The following is a 19,164-nucleotide window of genomic DNA, read 5'->3' as shown; positions in this document are numbered from 1 at the left end:
ATGCCCGAGGGTGGGAGACCACGTGCGAGCGCACGCGCCAGCGATAGCGGCAACGGCGGGGTGCGTGGACAGCCGGCGGCCCCTCCTCTTCCTGCCTTCCTACGCCAGATCCGGCGGCTGGGAGAGCACACATGGTTGGCGGCGAGTAGCACAGCCAACAACAAATCCAGCTCGACCAGCCATGGATTCTTTCAATTGAGCTTCGATTTCAATCACTCGTGAGTCAATTCATTGTTTAGGCATCTGATTTATAACCAGCACTTTTGATTTTCCATCGGTGACCGACCTCAAGGGCGGCCATCAGGGCGCGGCACAAGCGGCAGGTGCTCGGTATGGACTTGGACCGCGGGGACAACGCGCACACCGTCAAGCGCTGGCTACAGCTCGCGCTTAACGTGCCCACCGGCGAGACCTCGCTCATGTTCGGTCACCGCGTCCTGGAGAATGACCTCTCCTCCATACGGTCGGACTCGCCGGTGCTGCTCACTAGGAACAGCATCAACCGGAGCTGTTCCACCCTATGCCTCTTCCCCATCTCCAAGGACTTCGAGCAAAAGGATTGCAGTGGCCTGGTTGAGATGCTCGGGTGTTCCAGCAGCTGTGATCGGGTGAAGCGCCTTGTCGAGGACGTGGTGACCGCTATCAGGAGCGGGGTGGATCCAGTCCCCATCAGCAGTGGCCTTGGTGGCTCATACTACTTCAGGAATGTCATCGGTGACAGGGTTGCCATTGTGAAACCGACGGACGAGGAGCCTTTTGCACCAAACAACCCCAAGGGGTTTGTCGGGAGGGCGCTTGGTCAGCCAGGACTGAAGAAATCTGTGCGAGTAGGAGAGACGGGATTCAGGGAGGTTGCAGCATACCTGTTGGACCATGACAACTTTGCCAATGTTCCAGCCACTGCTCTGGTGAAGATAACACACTCCATTTTCAACATAAATTGTCCGGTAAATGGGGGGAATCCGTCTCCAACTAATGACCAGAAGAGTTAACAGCAAGATTGCTTCATTCCAGCAGTTCATTGCCCATGACTTCGATGCCAGTGACCACGGCACATCAAGCTTCCCTGTTGCTGCTGTTTCATAGGATCGGCATACTAGATATCCGAATTTTCAACACTGACAGGCATGCTGGTAATGTGCTGGTGAGGAAGCTTAATGGTGGCACAGGTCGCTTTGGTTGCCAAACAGAGCTGTTCCCAATTGATCACGGCATGTGCTTGCCAGAGAACTTGGAGGACCCTTACTTCGAGTGGATACATTGGGCACAGGCATCGATTCCGTTTTCTGAGGAAGAACTCGAGTATATCAGAAATCTTGATCCAGGAAAGGATGTGATGATGCTGCGCAGAGAACTTCCAATGATACGTGAGGCCTGCTTGCGTGTCCTGGTCCTGTGCACAATCTTTCTCAAGAAAGCTGCAGCTTTCGGACTTGCTTGGCATAGATAGGTGAGATGATGACAAGGGAGTTCAGAGGGATGGAGGAGGAACCAAGCCAGCTGGAGGTTGTGTGTGTGGAGGTCAGGAAGAGAGTAGCAGAATGGGAGCCATTCTCTGCTACAGCTGAGCAAGAGGGTGACATTGATTTCCAGTTCTCGATGGATATGTTAGGAGAATACAATAATTTAATGTGATCGCCAAGATTCAATGGCTCAGGTTTCAACGGGTCGCCTAGATGCATGTGACCTGGTGTCGTCATTTTTACTTCTCTGGCCTCCTTAATTGCTATGCCATGTTAGATTCCTGCTTACTTGGCACCCTAATCTATACGTATATACATATACCTACCTATATATCTTTATTTTTTATCTTTATCTATATATATCGTCCATATCTAATAAAACATTTAGCAAGTGGTCTGCATAACTTGAAACAATTAATGATCTGCTGATAATTTGAAGAACACTTCTTTTATTAAGTTATAATGGTATGCATGGGGCCGAAACCATAAAGAATCGAACGAAACAATTAATAATTATTCTTAAATTACGATATTCTAAATTAAAAACTAATACGGCAATACCATATTGTGAAGTGAAGGTAACATATTATGAACACGTATAATAATATGAGAGTAAGTAATGATCTGTAGTAACGCACGGACATTTCTGCTAGTAATGTTAATTGGTGATCAGTTTTGATCTAACCTTTTGCATGCCATGGCAAATATTGAAGTATGCACTATGCAGGCACGAGGTGTGAACAGTATGGAGTTTGTGTTGCCTCCGACAACAGACGTCGATTAAAAAAATCGACTTTTATATCGCGCCTTACACGGTTGACCTGGCAGCCAGGACGCCGGTGGACGTACGCCTCGCCGTTGGAGTACTCGTGGGGCTGATAATAGCTATTTTTTAATACGAGGAGAGTCATACATAGTACTTACTCCATTCAAAATTGTAGGTCATTTTAAGTTTTTTAGATTCATAGATATTATTATGCATATAGACATACACTATATCTAGATGCATAATAATATCTATACACCTGGAAAATCAAAATGACCTACAACTTAGAACGGAAGGAGTAGAAATTATATTATAATTTTTTGTAACATTACTTTGTATAAAAGTTACTGCACCAAAACGTTTCACCTACCCATCGTGTGGGTTGCTACCCTATAGCTAACAAAAGGCACATATCACACTAATCAACCAGATCAAACTACATAGAGGAGATGAGCAAGCTCCTCATCACTACCGAGCAGGGAGAGGGTAGGAAGAGCTCCGGGCTGGGCAGCAGTGCACCTCGCCTCCCCCTTGATCCCCAAAGGCAGTGCTCATCTCGTCTCGCCATGGAGCAGGGTGCAAAGAGTCGGGAGAGGGAGGGAGGTAGGACGGCAGCATGGAGAGCATGAGAGAGGGAGGACGGGCGATGGCTCACGGAGCAGGAGAGATAGAGGAAGAGTGGCGTCTTGTAGAGCAGGAGATGGAGGAAGGGTAGGCGGCAGTGCGGAGGGGTGGGAGGGAGGCAGTGCGTAGAGTAGGAGAGGGAGGGTGGCCGGGCAGCGGCACGCACAGAGAGAGAGGAAGGAAGGGTGGTGAGTGAGAGGGAGGAAGGTGGCACAAAAGGGTCGGTGGTATTACGGCAGCATGGAGAGCAGAAGAGGGATGGAGGTAGGCGGCGGCGAGGATAACATTGGAGAGAGAGGTAGGGAGGGGGCAGGTGAGATGGAGAGAGCCGCTGGAGGCAAGAGAGAGGAAGGGAGGGTGGCTGCGAACGGGCACTGGGGAAGAAGGGTATAGGGGAAAGAAGCTCTACTTAATATATAAGGAGGGATCCAGCCGCGTACAAGAAAATCCCCGTGCATGTTCTATCCAGGCTGCTAGGCTAAGCGGCTTATCTCCCTGTAGCAAACAATAATCCCATCTATTTCCGTGGGGAATTCTATTTCTTGGGGAGAAAGGGCAACTTCGTTGTCTTCAACCCAATTGAAGACACCTGGATCGTGCTTGATAAGCCAGAGCCAATCTATGCCGAGCTAAATATTTTCTACGATGATCACAAGGGAGTCAAGTTCTGCTACTTGGTTGAGTTGGAGGGGGAGCTGATATCCGTGTTCATCCGCAACGGGTGAACATGCAGATGAGCCCCCACGGGTGTTCAAGCTTGACCAGACGAAGATGGCCTGGACTGTGAGATAGAGGACATCGGCGGTGCAGCTTTGTTTCTAGATTATAGGGCGTCGTTCGGCATGGTGTCGCCAGGAGCTGGGAATGGAAACAAGATCTTTTTTCCCAGGTACTCCGAGGACGGAAAACATGCAGCATTCTATGATCTGGAGACAAATATGTATTATCCAACATTCTACGGGGTTAAAGAGCCGTTGAACTGTGCATGTCTGGGTCGTGCCTAATTTGAAGCCTGGTGAATATGACGAATATTCATTGTAAGATTCGCATAAACTAGTCTAGTATGTAATGTAACGGAAGTATTCCCTTTTGTCAAAGATCCTCTGTTATATGAAATAAGGAAGAAAAAAGATATTGATACGTGTGATGCATATGTTGTCATTCATGAATAGGTTGACTTGATAAACCAATTTCGGTGCTGGGTGAAATTAGTTGCTTCCACTGGAATCACTAACCTACTGTCTTAGTGTGGTTATCCCAACACTACGGGAAAGATAAAAATTGCCGAGTGTTTTTTCTTTACCGAGTGTTTTTTTTTGACACTCGGCAAAGAGGGGGATTTGCCGAGTGTATTTTTTGTGATACTCGGCAAAAAAATATTTTTTTCCTCTTTTCACCTTGAAATTTTTTCTACTTCCCACATACAACATGTGGTACTCCATGTTAAAATTTGGTCCTGAAGGATGTTCCACCTGAAACACAACCGTGCCTCGTTATGCCTGTTGAGCCACCCAACCGAGTCGTCTCACCCGATTGGGGTTCGCCCAACATTGTGTTGATTCCTCCTCGACCTTCCTCCTCCTACCCTCTCCGCCGGCCGCCGCCGCAGCCCGCGCCCAGCGTGCTGCCAGCCAGCCACCCAGATCCAGCGAGCCATCCTTGCGCCTCTACCCACCTGTGACAAGTTCAGGGACCCGAAGTATGAGTTGATGGTGCTGGTCATGGAAGCCGCGTTTCGCTCGCTGTCGATGATGGACAGGTGGCTGGTTCCATGGTCCTGAAGGATGTTCCACCTGAAACACAAGTTGATTAAAGGGAATCAGCATACTCTGCCTGCCTCTGTGGACATAGGACTGAATATTTCTTTTGCAACACAACAAATATTGCAGCACTAAATATGAATGAAATAAGTAAATGATGAGGTGATGGGAGAAGATAAAAATCAGATTCATGATATGATCTGATTATTTTATCAGTAAATTAAGAAATTCTTATGCTGAAAAAATGTTATCACCTTCTACCGTAATGTTTGGGGTCAAATGTCATATTGTCGTAGATGGTCGTCTTCAGCTCAGCAGCGAATTTTGGGGACATCATATCAGATACAACCCCATTATCATTCACAAAGTCCGGGTTGTCAAGGTTCATCTTTACAGCCATGTAATGTTTCAAGGACTCGATGAGGTTGTCCAAGAGAGCCAGCAAAACCAGAAGAAATTCCATACTGAGCAAGGATGTTCAAAATCTATTTTTCACAAGTGAACTGGGGTGTTAGGACTTAGGACCATGACAAGATATAAAGTTTTTTTTGGTGCAAAACGTGACAAGATAGATATGAACAAATGGTAGCACTGTTCAGAGAATCAGAGCGCAGAGGACTCACAAGTAGCATCCCGGCACCTCCAGGCGACGGTGGCGGCATGGTGACCACCTGGAGCCCCATCATGTTCTCCATCAGCGGCCGCCGCACCTTGACCTGGTACCTCTTTAGGTCCTCCGCCGTCAGGATCCCTCCGACCTCCCTCACTTCCTTCACCAGCCGCTCCCCCACCTTGCGTCATAGAACACGCCCAGCTCCTGCTCCGCGACGGCCCTCAGCGTCCTCGCGAGCCGGATATTGCGGCACACCTCGCCGGCCTTCAGGAGGTCGCCGCCGGGGGCGTGCACGGCTGTATCCCCTTGTTGGCCAGGATTCTGTCCCGGGTCACCTCCATCTTCATCCGAGGCACGGTGACATCTTGAACGCCAGGGCCAGCTGCGCCGCCAGCACCGGCCTCAGTTCCGATCCAATCAGGGGAGCATCGCGACAGCAAGCGAGCGTGCGGAGCGCGACGCGGGCCTGCGACTCCCTGGGCGGGCACTGGCGTAGCTCAAGCGGGGACGGTCGGTCGGTGCGCGCCACGGGAAGCATCGGGCATGAGGGAGGTGCGTGCGCTAGGCCGGGGCGGCGGCGGGGAACACACAACAGCGGAACGGGAGGCCGCGGCGAAGGTTTTTTCCCCCGACTGGAAGACTCACGGAAGGGATGACAGGACCGCGGGTTGATTACCAAAAATTTGAGGGGAGTTTTTTGCAAAATGTCCACGACAGTTGACGGTCGACAGAAACGTCCTCTCTTTAATACTCTTTTCGTTTTAATCCCTCCCTTCCCTCCTTTTTCCACCCGAAGCCTATCTGTTCAGCATTTGGACTTGGGTTGATTTCACGGAATATCAGGAGTTTTTTTGCAAATAAGGCCAATGTACGGCAAAACAGGCAGAGACATTGCTCGCAGATTAGTGTTTGGGAGGAGTGGGCTAAACTTTAGCCCTGTCACATCGGATGTTCGGATACTAATTAGGAGGACTAAACATAAGCTAATTGCAAAACTAATTGCAGAACCCCTAGGCTAAATCGCGAGACGAATCTATTAAGCCTAATTAATCCATCATTAGTGAATGGTTACTGTAGCACCACATTGTCAAATCATGATCTAATTAGGCTTAATAGATTCGTCTCGCGATTTAGACTAGGAGTTGTGTAATTAGTTTTGTAATTAGTCTAGGTTTAATACTCCTAATTAGTGTCCAAACATTTGATGTGGCCCCCTCCTCCCAAACACCCTCGGCCAACTGCTCTTTCGCGGTCTCCGCTCAGTTCGCCAAATTGCAGGTGGTTTTGGTTTTCACGCAGGAAAATACCGATACGGAGCCGGCATCGAGGCTCGAACGTCGCCGCTGCAATCGAGCCCTTGGCGCGCACGCCAAGAGTGTCGCCGGGGCCCGTCTAGCATGCCGAACCGAATCCGCGAGTGCTCGGCGGCTCCGTTCCAAGCCCTCCCGCGCCGTCGCTCCGCTGCCTGATTCAAAAGCGGGCAGGTAAGCACTGACCATCTTCGGCCTCAGACCTTGCTGCTCTGTTGCCGCACGGCGTCGTCCCTGGTCGAGCGGCCGTGGTGTGCCCAGCATGTGAGTCTGACGTTAATTTGTTCTATGCTCCTTTTATGCTACAAAATGTGTTGATCTGATGTGATTTGCTTGCTCGGTGGTGTTAGCTCTGATTGCTGCTGCAGTGCTGCTTCGTGGTCAGCAGTGCTACTGCATGCACTTTGGTTGTTCGATGAAATGCCGGTTCAAGTTAATTACTACTTTGGCAATTGGGCTGGCATATGCTAACTGCATGGTAGTTTATAATTAATAATTAGATGATGTGGCCTTCTTTGAACAAATAAGTTGTGTGATTTTCTTTATATCCCATCTAGGTTATATGAATTTTAACTGTTAAAATAACAACCCTTTAGATACGTAGGCTATAACATAATGTAACCGTTCAAAATATAGAGATGAATCTTATGGGGTGGATTTATGGGGTGGATAGGCAAATAGAGATATAGAGAGTCTGACTTGGTGAGTATATGCTTGACACCTTCTTTGACTTGATGAGGGCATCAAATGAACGGAATGAGTACCAATTACATTGAATCTTCCTTTGCCTGCATGCTTTACTTGTGAAAAAATTCAATAGAGAATATCCTCTCGCTTGGGTCTTTCTACATCCCACAAAATGCTAGGAAAATCATCGACGTCGGTATGCCACGTCAGCAACATCAATTTTTTAATTAAAGATAATGGCTAAGAAACACAATGGGTTTATGGTTTTCTAGAGCTTTCCAGATCATTTAGATAGATATTCTAGATAATATTGATATTCAATTTACATTTCTGCGATAACATTGATCAATCGCGAGCTGTTTTTCCTGTAGATGGCTTCTTTGAAATAATGTGAGGACCCTCCATTGATAAAACTAAACGGGACCCACCGGCATAGATGGTGACAACATTAGAAACGGCAGTGGGTCCATGACAATTGGCATCGAGCTACCACCAACTACTCCCAGATCCTAAAGAACATAAGCTAGAAAGAAATAGGTATGCACAAATGTCTCACCAGCAAAAGGATGAATTATTGAAAAAAATGGCGTGTCCTCAATTACTTAAAAAACATGCTATTTTTCATTGGTTTGTTTTATCAATCTTAGATCCAATCTTGCTCAAAGAAAATTGATATTATTTAGACCTGAATTCCTAATATTATTGAAGTCTATTTTGATAATAATTAATATGGGATATAAATCAAGTCATCCTTGAGGTTTTGGTCATGTTTGCTAGGTAAGGGGTAGGCAAGCATTTTTTTTCCCCCTCCCATTGCAACGTACGGGTATATTTGCTAGTCCAACAAAAATGCTGAGGGCTCCTTGGATGGCTTGTGATGTGACTTCTCAGCTGCCAACGTGTTCGCACAGTTCTAAACTCCCCAATTATTACGCTACCCAAACATGACCTAAACTCCCCAATCTTAAGGAGTAATATTCATAGAATTAATTACGCTGCCAACTACTCTCTCCATTCCAAATTGTAGGTCGTTTTAGCTTTTCTAGGTTCATGCATCTAGATACACACTATATCTAGATGTATAGAAAAAACTATTACCTAGAAAAGTTAAAATAACCTACAATTTAGAACGGTGGGAGGAGTAAACAAAAATATGATGGGGCAAGAGAATTAAAGATGGAAGTAATGTCTACATATGTATTTCTTGATCTCTCTTCTCGACACTACCTATATATACCATATGTCGAGATTGCCATAATGGGGTGTAGTATCATGTGCATTAAATTATATGACACATAATTTTTTTTACTAAATTGGCAAGCTACCTATGAGGAGAGATATGAGGAGAGAGAAGGGCTTCATCCACGTACAATCCAGCTCGGTTATCAAATCCTATGGAACACAACGAAACGTGCAATGAGGAGTGAGAATGCTATAGTTTCATGGTAATATACATTTGATTATAATATTATAGAAAAATTAAGCTAGCTTGTCCATAGTTCATGGAACTATGGACTATGAGAAACTGATTCATTTTTATTGTAAAATTGGTACGACAATTTTGATAACGGTGCAATAGTAGACTGAAAAGCTAAAAGTAGATTGGCAGACCTGCGAGGCCACGCACACCTGCCGTGGTTTCCGTCCACCCAACCCGACACCATGCGTGCGCCCTACCTAACGGGGGCTAGAACATGGAAAGGTTATTTCACACAGCGACTTGTGTGTAGTGGATAGGCGGGTTGGGTTTGCCGATCCACGGGTCAGCTTGACAGGTACGAGTCTATGTGTGCTCGGGCATTGCGCAGCGCGGCACGGGGGGCATACGTGCGTGCACGAGTCCTGTACTCCTGTGCTCGACGACGACCACAAGAACTGTAAATTATTCTAGCTGGTTTCCTATATGTTACATGCAACTACCAGCCGCCTCGTTTTCGTATTGGCAAGGTCGTTTGCGGATGCCCGACCGCGCATTCGTAGTACTGGCTGTGTTGTGTTCCCTCCATCCCGAAAAATAACTTATTCTGTGAAGGATTGAAAGGGCGACTAGAGGGGGTGAATGAGAGCCTATAAAAATTCTCAATAAGAACTAGGCCTATGTCCCAAGTGCAACCTCAAAGCACACCTTGTGTTTTATCGTCAAGATGATGCAAGTCAACTCGTGATAAGCTTACCCTAGGAACGATAAGATACGCACAAATCACAGCGAAAATATAGCATGAATAACTCTATCACAATCGAGACGAAGCAAAAAAAACATTACTAACCACTTTACTCAACTAAGCATGCAAGGGAAAAATAATTGTTTTAAGGAGCTAAGCATGATTAGCACAGGAGGTTCCAATAAGTAGCTAAAGCAATTGAATAAGGGTCAACAACCAAAGTGCATGATTAACCGAATAGCGAAAGAGCTCACTGTGCTTTGCGAATGTTTCTCTGGAGCATGCGGTCTGTTCCACCTTCTAGCTGGGCTTCCCACACGTGAGAGGCCTGCTTGCACTTGTGGGCCGCCTGGTTCTTTTGCTGGGCTGCTGCTTGGGCCGCTCGCGCTGGCTGCTTTTGCTGCGACCTGCTGGCCAGACCCGCACGCAGCTCCTGGGCTTGTGTCGTTGCTGGGCCGTGGCTGGTGGGCCTCCTTGAGCTGCTGGGCCGCGACGCACGGAGCCGGGCTGCTGCTTCCTCACGTGCTGGCCCGATTTGCTTGCTGCTCCCCCTCGACGCCTGAAGCACCTGCGCGCATGAACAGAAGGAAACAAAGAACAGAAACAAGAACGGCAAGAACACACGCAACTTCAAATCGTGAGATCTCCTTTCGTACTCAGCGGATCGAAACGAAACTTGAGACAAGGATGCAATACCTCAAGAACAAATAGATCCATGTGAAAAATCACAAAAAGCTCAAGTGTTCATCTTAAATCTTGAAGAAAATCGGAACCCTACCTCAAGAACACGACTTGGGAAAAACTCAAAATCAAGCCGGATTTGTGAGGGATTTGAAAAAGGATCATATCAAAGATGCTCTCCAAGGTTCTAGCAGTATTTCCCTTCAACCAATCTCATGAGATTTAGGCTCAAACTTGATGAACGAAAATTCCCTAAAAATAGCTCCGAAAATAGGGAAAAAGAAAAACGCTCGGGAATCAAAGATTTAGCACGATTTGAGACAACAAACAAAGCTAAATCATGACAACATCTTCTATACAAGATGAGGACTAGCCTTCTCCCTTCATCCACCCACTAAAGATGAAGAAATCAAGAGAAAAGAGTAATCACTCTCTAATCTCCCTCTCTCCTCTCACTTTAAGCACATGACCAGCCTCTAAGCCAAAAGATAATGAGTTGCTAAATAAAGAGGTGCTGAAATAACCAGCCCCCATCCCTATTTATAGTCCAGGACTAAAGATAATACTACCCCTACAGCTACAACTAGGATAACTACCCACGCCGGGGCATTTTGGTCCAAGTTTTTATCCGCACATCGGACGGACACACTGCCTTCACGACTTTGCTTCGCCTCGACGCAAGCTTCGCGATGACGCCACGTGCCCTCCTTCTCGAAGCTCCGGCCGCACCGGGCTCGCCCCCGGTTTTGAGGCCCAAACCGGGAAACCTGCATGCGCGGTGGTTTTGAGGCCCAAACCACCCAAACCGTCCATCTTCGCTTGGCCGCCACGCGACCTCCTCGATGTCGACGCGTGTCCGGCCCACGCCAAGCCTCCCGCTCGACTCGGCCGACGCCGTCTCCATCCCGTCATGTCCTCTCGCCGTTCCGTGCACCATGTGAACCGCCCATGACTTCACCCGACTCCTCAGGTCCATCGGTCCAAGCCTACTCACGTTCATCCTTCACCGCCCTTAGTCCATCGGCATGAACCTTTCGCTTGACCTTCACCGCACGCCGTCGACCGCCACGTCGCATCCTACACCTGCACATCACAAGCCAAGAGCAACATCAAACCAACACAACGTTGTCAATCACTCATCATCCAAGGGTGACCACCATTGGTCCTCATTCTGTAATTCAAAATTTAATCTAAGAAATAAATCGTTATAATTAATTTAGCACGTGTTCATATGCACGTGGGCATGCGTTATAATTAATTTAGCACGTGTTCATATGCACGTGGGCATGCGGCAATCAATGTTATCTTCTTGTTATTGCATTGTATTAATGCTATGGAATTCCTTTTGTTAGAAAAAAGAAAAGACCAAGGAATTCCCAAAAAAAATTAGAAAACTCTTAAGCCTAATCTTTGAAATTCTCGAAATTTTTTTTGAAAAACTTGCAGGAACACTGCTATGCCATTTAAGAGAAGTATGCGAGTTCTTACATTCCCAATAATATTACATAAAAAGTTATGGTCTCATACTCAACATAAGAAACAATAATCATGAAACTAAAAGGAACTAAGATGTAGTGAAAAAAGCAAAATATCATATCTAAAATGTAGTGAATTAATGTAACTTGTCAAGAAAACCATGAAAAATAAATATAGGAAAGGAAGAGAGAGGAGCACACATATTTAGATAGATGGACAGACTGGATTGCACATGGTTGGAAGTGATAGAGCACAAACCTCGTGAACAACCTCAACTCGTTTGACGGGTTAGAAAAACTATGGGGGTGCGAGGTTCTCTTTTAGTTTTTCTTTTCAACATTGCTTTTTTTCCTCCATTTCTCCCTTTCTTTATATTTTTCCTTGCTCTCCAAATTCATCCTTAATCTTCTGAATATTTCTGATGAAACCAGCAGCTCCCCCTCCCCAGCTTGCATCCTGTGAGCATAAATAGCAAACAAAATTTATGTTTCAATTCAAAATTATGCTCATTGAATAAATTACTGGAAAATATATCAAGATGGTCGTTGATGTCTTTTGAAGCACCACTTTAAATGACCATATACTCATATGAATAGGTTGTAGATAAGGAGGGTAGCCACAACCACAACAAAGATAATTTAGGTTTAGGGTGGATATCCATTGAAGAAAATCACAATATATGAATAATAAAGACTGACAAACAAAATTAATGTGAAGTAATCACCAGCATCTAAGGCTCTAATCATATAAATCCTTCTCATCTAAATATATAGTTTGCAATTATAAAGATTCGATCATAAAAAACATGCATGCATATAGGTTTTTGTAAGATAGAACTTTCTAAGAACTTCACAAAGTACATGACATATGAATTAGTTAATAAAAATAAGACAAGTTTTGGATTCATGGATATACTTAAGTTAAAGAGCGGCATAAGATTTATGAATTTAGTATTTTAACAGTGACAATTAAGGAGCTGGTATTAAATCAACTAATTCAAATTTTAGATAGCATTGGTCAAGTCAAATAAAACATTACGTAGATAAGAAAAGTGGCAACTTTCATCATTTTTCGCGATCAGAAATGCAGTCATATCTGCGGGACGTGTAGTGGGTAGTTACTCACCTAGGCAAAAGTAAATGAGAATAAGTGCACGAACACCAAGGTGCAGGTGCGTTGAGGAGAAATGCTCTCTCCACAAGCAAGCTCTGAAGAAAGTATCTCTTGAAATCCATATCCGGAGGATGACCGAGCTGCAGTGAACTAGTGGCGAACGGGAAGCGGCACGGCAAGCAGCAAGAACAACGCGAGTAGGTTATCGCCACTGGCACGTGTGGTGAACGAGCACGGGAGAGGAGGAAAAAAGAGAAAGAGGAAGGAAAGGGAGAGGAGGAAATCCTCTTTCCATATGAAGAAACTGGGAGTTGCTGACTGAACCTATCATTAGTGTAATGCTTGGTTCAGGACTAGGTTCATGATCACTATCTGACGTCAATAGTGGGCATGCTTCAGTGGCCTGTTAAGGCCTGTTACTGATCACGAAAAGCCAGCCATCCAGAGTAACCATAGTAGGCACCACAATAAGATGTAGCAATGTAAGAAAGATGATCACAACATTAGGAGGTGCCCCTAGTATTGTCTGGTGCTGGCAGAAAAAGGAATATCCTCGGGGAAGCAAAAGAGGCAAGCATTCCACAGTGCACACCCACATGCATTTTTAACATATACCACTAGTTCCAAAATGACCACGAATTCAAACATAGGTTTGGAAGTGTAGCAGAAGACCATAGAAAAAGTCCAGAAAATTTTGTAGCCATTTCACATACAAAAATTGATGTAAGTGAGAAGTCAAATTTGAGGCCTCCATGCCATGCATAGTTACTTAGCAAGTTAGCATTTCTCATTGTGACTTGGAGATCCTTCATATTGCATCTCGATTGTGGAGAATTTCTCCCAAGGAAAAATCTGTGATGATGGAGATGTTGTGTTCCTGGAAGTAGTGTCATAGCTTCAGCAAGGTGAGTAGTATTGTGTATAGTGATTTTTGGACTGGCGGGTACCTGGATTTGGAATCTGATAACACCTCGCTGATGAAGTAGACAAGCCTCTGTATTTTGTATACATGGCCTGGTTCTGATCTTTTGACCACGATTGTCGTGCTGATGACGTTAGTAGTCGCGGCGATGTAGAGCAGCAAGTCTTCATTAGGATTAGACGCCGTGAGGATTGGTGGATTTGATAGAAAGTCCTTCAACTGCTGAAGGGCTTGATCTGCCTCCTCGGTCCACTAGAATTTATCTTGCCGCTTGAGTAGTTTGAAGAAGGGTAGTCCCCATTCTCCAAGTCTTGAGATAAATCTGTTGAGGGTCGCCATGCACCCAGTCAGCTTCTGGACATCCTTGATGCATGATGAGGCGTACAAATTTGTGATGGCGGCGATCTTCTTGGGATTAGCCTCGATTCCTCGATGACTAATGATAAACTCGAGTAGTTTTTTGGAAGGTACACCGAACACGCACTTTGTTAGGTTCAGTTTCCATCAAAACTCTCACAAGCTTACGAAAGTTTCTTTTAGATCCACAATCAAGTCGTCGGGATTTCTATTCTTGATGACCACATCATCCATGTATGCTTCTATGTTGTGGTGTAGTTATTTCTTGAAACAATCCTGGATGGCCCGTTGATAGGTGGCACCTGCGTTCTTCAACCCGAAGGATATAGGAGTGTAGCAGAAAGCTCCATATGGGGTGATAAATGCCGTCTTAATCTGGTCTTCTTCCTTGAGAGCTATCTGGTGATACCCCGAGTAGCAGTCAAGAAAATAGAGTAGAGTGCATCCAGCCGTTGAATCAATGACTTGATCAATCCTAGGGAGCCCGAAGGGATCATTTGGGCAGTGCTTGTTGAGATCCGTGTAGTCGACACACATCCTCCACTCATTGTTGTTTTTCTTTCAGACCAAGATAGGATTAGCCAGCCACTCTGGATGATAGACTTCTTTTATGAAGCCAACCGCAAGTAGTTTGGCCAACTCTTTTTTGATTGCTTCTCTTCTGTCTTGGGCGAATCAGCGTAATCGTTGTCGCTTTGGTGTAGCTTTGAGATCTATAATTAGTGAATACTCGATCAAAACCTTGGGCACCCCTAGCATATATGATGGCTTCCATGCAAAAATGTCTCGGTTGGCTCGGAGGAAGCTGACGAGCATGTCTTCCTATTTGGGGTTCAGCCCTGAGCCAAATAGCGCTGTCTTGGAGCTATCACCAGTCTCAAGGTCCATGGCTTTGATATCAACTTCGCTTGCCGGCTTGACCTTGGCTGCTCTCGACTTCTTCTCTTGAATCTCGAGTTCTGTTGAGGACAATTTCTTGGAGGCGGCGAAGACTTGCATCATTGAATTTGGTACTTGAGTAGTCGCTGCCAGCTCCATGGCTTCTGTGTCGCAGTTGTATGATCTTTTTAAGTCTCCGCATAGGGAGAGTGCTTCCTTGGGTCCTGACATTTTGAGTTCTAAGTACACGTAATGCGGGATGGCTATGAATTTGGCCAGTGCAGGTCTTATGAGGATAGCGTGATACGAAGTCTCGAAATTAGCTACCTCGAACCGCCGGTAATGTTCTTTGGTCCCGAAGGTAACTCGCAAAACCACCTGACCAAGGGGTACAGCTGCATTGCCTGGGAAAATGTCGTAGAACGAAGAGTTCATCAAGGTGAGCATATCTATAATGTCTAGGCCCATCTTCCTCAAAGTCTTGACGAAGAGTACGTTGAGACCATTGCCGCCATCAATGAGGACCTTGGTGAGTCGAGAGCCTGCGACTACTAGGTCCAAGATGAGAGGATAGTGTCCTAGGTCAGAGAAGCTAGTCCACTGATCCTTTCTGGAAAAGGTGATTGGCACCTTGGCCTACTTGAGGAACGTAGGTGTCACTGGTTCGATGGACATAATCTCTCGGAGGGCTTGTTTCCGGGACCACTTGGTGGCAGTACCCGGTGTGCCGCCGAAGATAACGTTGACGGTGTTAGACGGGTTCTGGAATTTTCCATTGTTGCCATCATCTTCGTCTTCCTTTGCTTTGCCCTTATCCTTCGCTCCAAAAGGTTCTAGCAGATCTTTCATGACTGCGTAGGCTATAGCAGTCTATCGCAGAGTGCTTGGAGTGTGGGTGCCATGGGCACTGTTTTTTCAGAAGTTCTGTGAATGGAGTCCTTTCTTGATTTATGTCGTCCTTTTTGGAAGTCTGGGACATCGCCGCGACAATATTGTCTAGCTTCCTCTTGCGATTTTGACCAACCGAGTAGTTGCCTCGGTTGTCATTGTTGGGGCGATTGTTACTGTTCTTATCATTGTGTTGGCCATTACTCTGATTGTTAGATTGTTATTGTTCTGGCCTCTGTTACGACTATACTTGAACCGTTCAATTTTTTTGCCTTCATCCGCGCAGTCTTGTATCATGATATTGAGAGATTTCATATCTTCTTGGTGTCTCTTGCCAAAATCTTGGAACATCCGGCAGTCATAGAGACCGTTCTGGAAGCAATCTATGGCGTCCCGCTCCATGATGTCCATAATAGTGGCCTTCTTGTTGAAGAAACGGCATAGATAGCTATGCAGGGTCTCGTCTTGTTGCTATTTGATTTGAGACAAGTCGATCCTGTTGCCAGGACGCTGCATTGCCCCTGCGAAGTTGTTTGTGAATGCCGCTTTGAGATAACTCCATGTGTCAATGGAGTTCCTTTCTAGAGATTCGAGCCATGTGAGTAGCCCTGCCTCCATGCAGATGGGGAAGTAGATGACTTTGGTGTCATCGTTTCCTCCCACCGTTTGAACTGATAATGAGTAGCACCGCAGCCATTGGACTAGGTTCTGCTTGCCATTGTACTTGGTGATACCCGAAAGTTTAAACTTGTTGGGTAGGATCGTCTTCCATACTCGTTTTGAGAAGGAGGGGAACCTGTCAGAATCCTCTCCAAGGTACTCGACTTCTTGTTCACGTTCGCGGCAGCACCCATCAATGATTGTACGGGCGTCGCGGCTTTTGTTGATCTTCTGACGGAGGTCATGTACTGGAGGTTCAGATTCTGGATGGGGCCCATGGTGGCCACGGCCTCCCAAGGGTGCCACCCGACTACCCTCTGCCCTGTTTTGGCTTGGTCTGGCGCCTTCAACTTTGGGGGCCTCGTTCCTGGGACCCTCGTTTCGACTTGGTTCGGTGCCTTCATTACAACTTGGCTGTCTAAGGCTACTGTGATGATGGGATGAGATGCGTCGAACTAAGTGTATTGGCTTTGTTGCTCAAGTTGCTCGTACGCGCGCTCCGCCAACTAGGCCAGTTGCCTAGTGTACTTGTCTTGTGGCATTGCCTGAGTAATCAAGTCAACAGATGCGATGGTGGCAAGAGGAGTATGGTGTTGATGCGATTGAACTTCTTCAAACGCGTGATCCAAGTTCATGATGGGTAAGTCAGCTACAAGGCGGCGGCGATGATCTGCTCTTGCAGCATTTCTTGCTCCCCATCGATTCCTTTGAGCTTTGGTTTCTTATCCTTCTATGTTGGTGGTGAGCTCATCCTGCAAGACGTCATATGGGTGATGTTCATGTCGCGAATTCCTTTCTGGTGATTCTTCACCGTCGCCTTCTTGTGCAGCGACGATGGCGAGGAGTTCCCGCTCTGAAGAGAAACTACCCGAACTTGATGTAATTACTTCTGTGCAACCGTCTTCTTCATAAATGGGCGACAGAGGAGTCCTCTCCTGGTATGGGAGAGTGTCAAGATAGGCGACAAGGCGTTACTCGTCATCCTTGGCGAGAGTAGGTGGCTTAATGTTGGACCAGTAGACGAATTTGCCTTGTGGAGTAGACATGATGACCAGGCCCCATTGTGGAACTGATAATGATGTCTCCTCGTCCGGATCCGAGTAGTAGTCGAGGTTCTCGATCAAATCTGAGTTGGATTGCGATCTGGACAGTGTAGCTTAGTAGGCCGCACGTAAGTTTTGGAGTTCGAACGGGAATCGACTTATGTTGTAGATCGATTCACACGATGGCTTGAGTGCCAGCTCGTGGGAAACAGTCCGACTGGTGGGAGAAGTTGAGTTGTACTCGAACTCGTCCCTCGAGTCTCGGAAGAGGTCAAAAATTTGGTTGAATTTTGCAACGAAATCCTCCAAAGCTTGGCGATGAAGGTTGATGTCGTACTGCTTCTCCTCCAGGGCCGGCGGGATGTGCCGGTGGAAGTTTCCAGCACCGTCTGCGACGCAAACCCAGGAGCCGAAGATGAACGTCGCTCCCGCTTCGAACGTGAAGGTGGGCTTGATGATGACTTGAGCCATCGAGTTCGCCAGCGGATTCTCAACGAGATCCCTACCTGGCGTGCTAGCTGTCGGTGTTTAGACCCGACAACCTACCGAGGGGGTACCCAAGGTAGTGTTTTATGCATGGGGCTCACCAAGATCAGGAACTCGAAGGTGAATTCGAACACACGATTTAGATAGGTTGGAACCGCTTATGTCGTGTAATATCCTATGTCCTGTGTGTTGATTGGATTGTATTGATTGAACTTGTTTGGAGGGGGTCCCTACCTCGCCTTATATTGCCGGGGGCAGAGTTACAGGTCGGTTATTTACAAAAATATTAGTCAGATTCGACTAGAGAGTCCTACTCTAATTGCTACGAGTAGTTTACTTATCCTCGACTAGTCCCTGTTCTTCACATTGACCACATCGTCCTGCACCATAGTTTCCATGTCTGACACGTCTTAGTGTATAGCTTCGGATTTAGCATTGTCCAATCCTTCTGGTGGGCCCATAGATATATGGACGACAACTGCAGCCTACTCTGTCATCCCAGAGCAGCATAATTACTGGTACCAAGGGCAAGAAAGTAACAACCAAGGCAAAGAAATCAAGCATTGTGAAGAAATGAAAGCTGTTCTTGCAAGTGATCATTGTGTTGTGAAGCACTGGCTGTGTCCTTTAGTTAGACAATTTAAATATTTTGGTTAAGTTCAGGAGATACTCATGCAGTTGCAGATAAATGCCTTCTACTTAGACAGTTTCATCATTTGGATTCAGACCATGAGGCACTTGTGTAACGTGGCTAAAGCCTAAAGGGCTAAAGGTGAATTACAAATGTGGATGACAGAGTTCCTATTTCAACACAAGTGCTAGCAATGCTCTCTGGCTCTTCTCTTATGAGGCATCTGAATTGAATGCTGTAACATATCAATCAAATGAACACAAACACTGCCAATTGGGCATGCTTCTTCTTTCCTCCCATAACCAAAAAACAAAACTGAACATCTGCTTAAATATTGCCGGCCAAATGCCAACTAGTACTTTGTATTCACACTCTCAATCATCATCAGTTCAAAAAAAATCACAAACTGTATTATCCAAAATAAAAGAATGTGCAGAGAAATGACGGGGGAAAATACCCATCTAAATCCATTCCCAGCGCCCTCTGGAAATGAAAGGATCTGGAATTCTGGATTACTGGATCTCTACCTCGCAATCCTATTTTGCTACGCGCCTAAGGATCGGATCATCACCAGGAAGGAGAAGGCCTAAGGAGTCCTGTCCCAGCTGTTCCCCCTGACATACCGCAGCTGCAGCGACACCTG

At 46.1% G+C, this 19,164-nt stretch overlaps 1 protein-coding gene and 1 pseudogene across 1 annotated transcript; one reads left to right on the top strand and one right to left on the bottom strand.

Annotated features, from left to right (window-relative positions):
* Positions 1-1,821, top strand: LOC101758172 (annotated as a pseudogene).
* Positions 1,822-4,245: 2,424 nt separating this feature from the next.
* Positions 4,246-5,847, bottom strand: LOC105914601 (glutathione hydrolase 1-like). Its single transcript, XM_022827852.1, has 2 exons — positions 4,868-5,847; positions 4,246-4,646 (listed from the first exon to the last, which is right to left on the bottom strand). Exons 1-2 carry the CDS (start codon positions 5,074-5,076, stop codon positions 4,379-4,381), a joined length of 477 nt encoding a protein of 158 aa, XP_022683587.1. The 5' UTR covers positions 5,077-5,847; the 3' UTR covers positions 4,246-4,378.
* Between the last annotated feature and the right edge of the window lie 13,317 nt (positions 5,848-19,164).

This window comes from Setaria italica, chromosome VI, assembly GCF_000263155.2.
Source record: "Setaria italica strain Yugu1 chromosome VI, Setaria_italica_v2.0, whole genome shotgun sequence".
In the NCBI taxonomy this organism is placed as follows: Eukaryota; Viridiplantae; Streptophyta; class Magnoliopsida; order Poales; family Poaceae; genus Setaria; species Setaria italica.
This window is presented reverse-complemented; position numbering and strand designations above follow the sequence as displayed.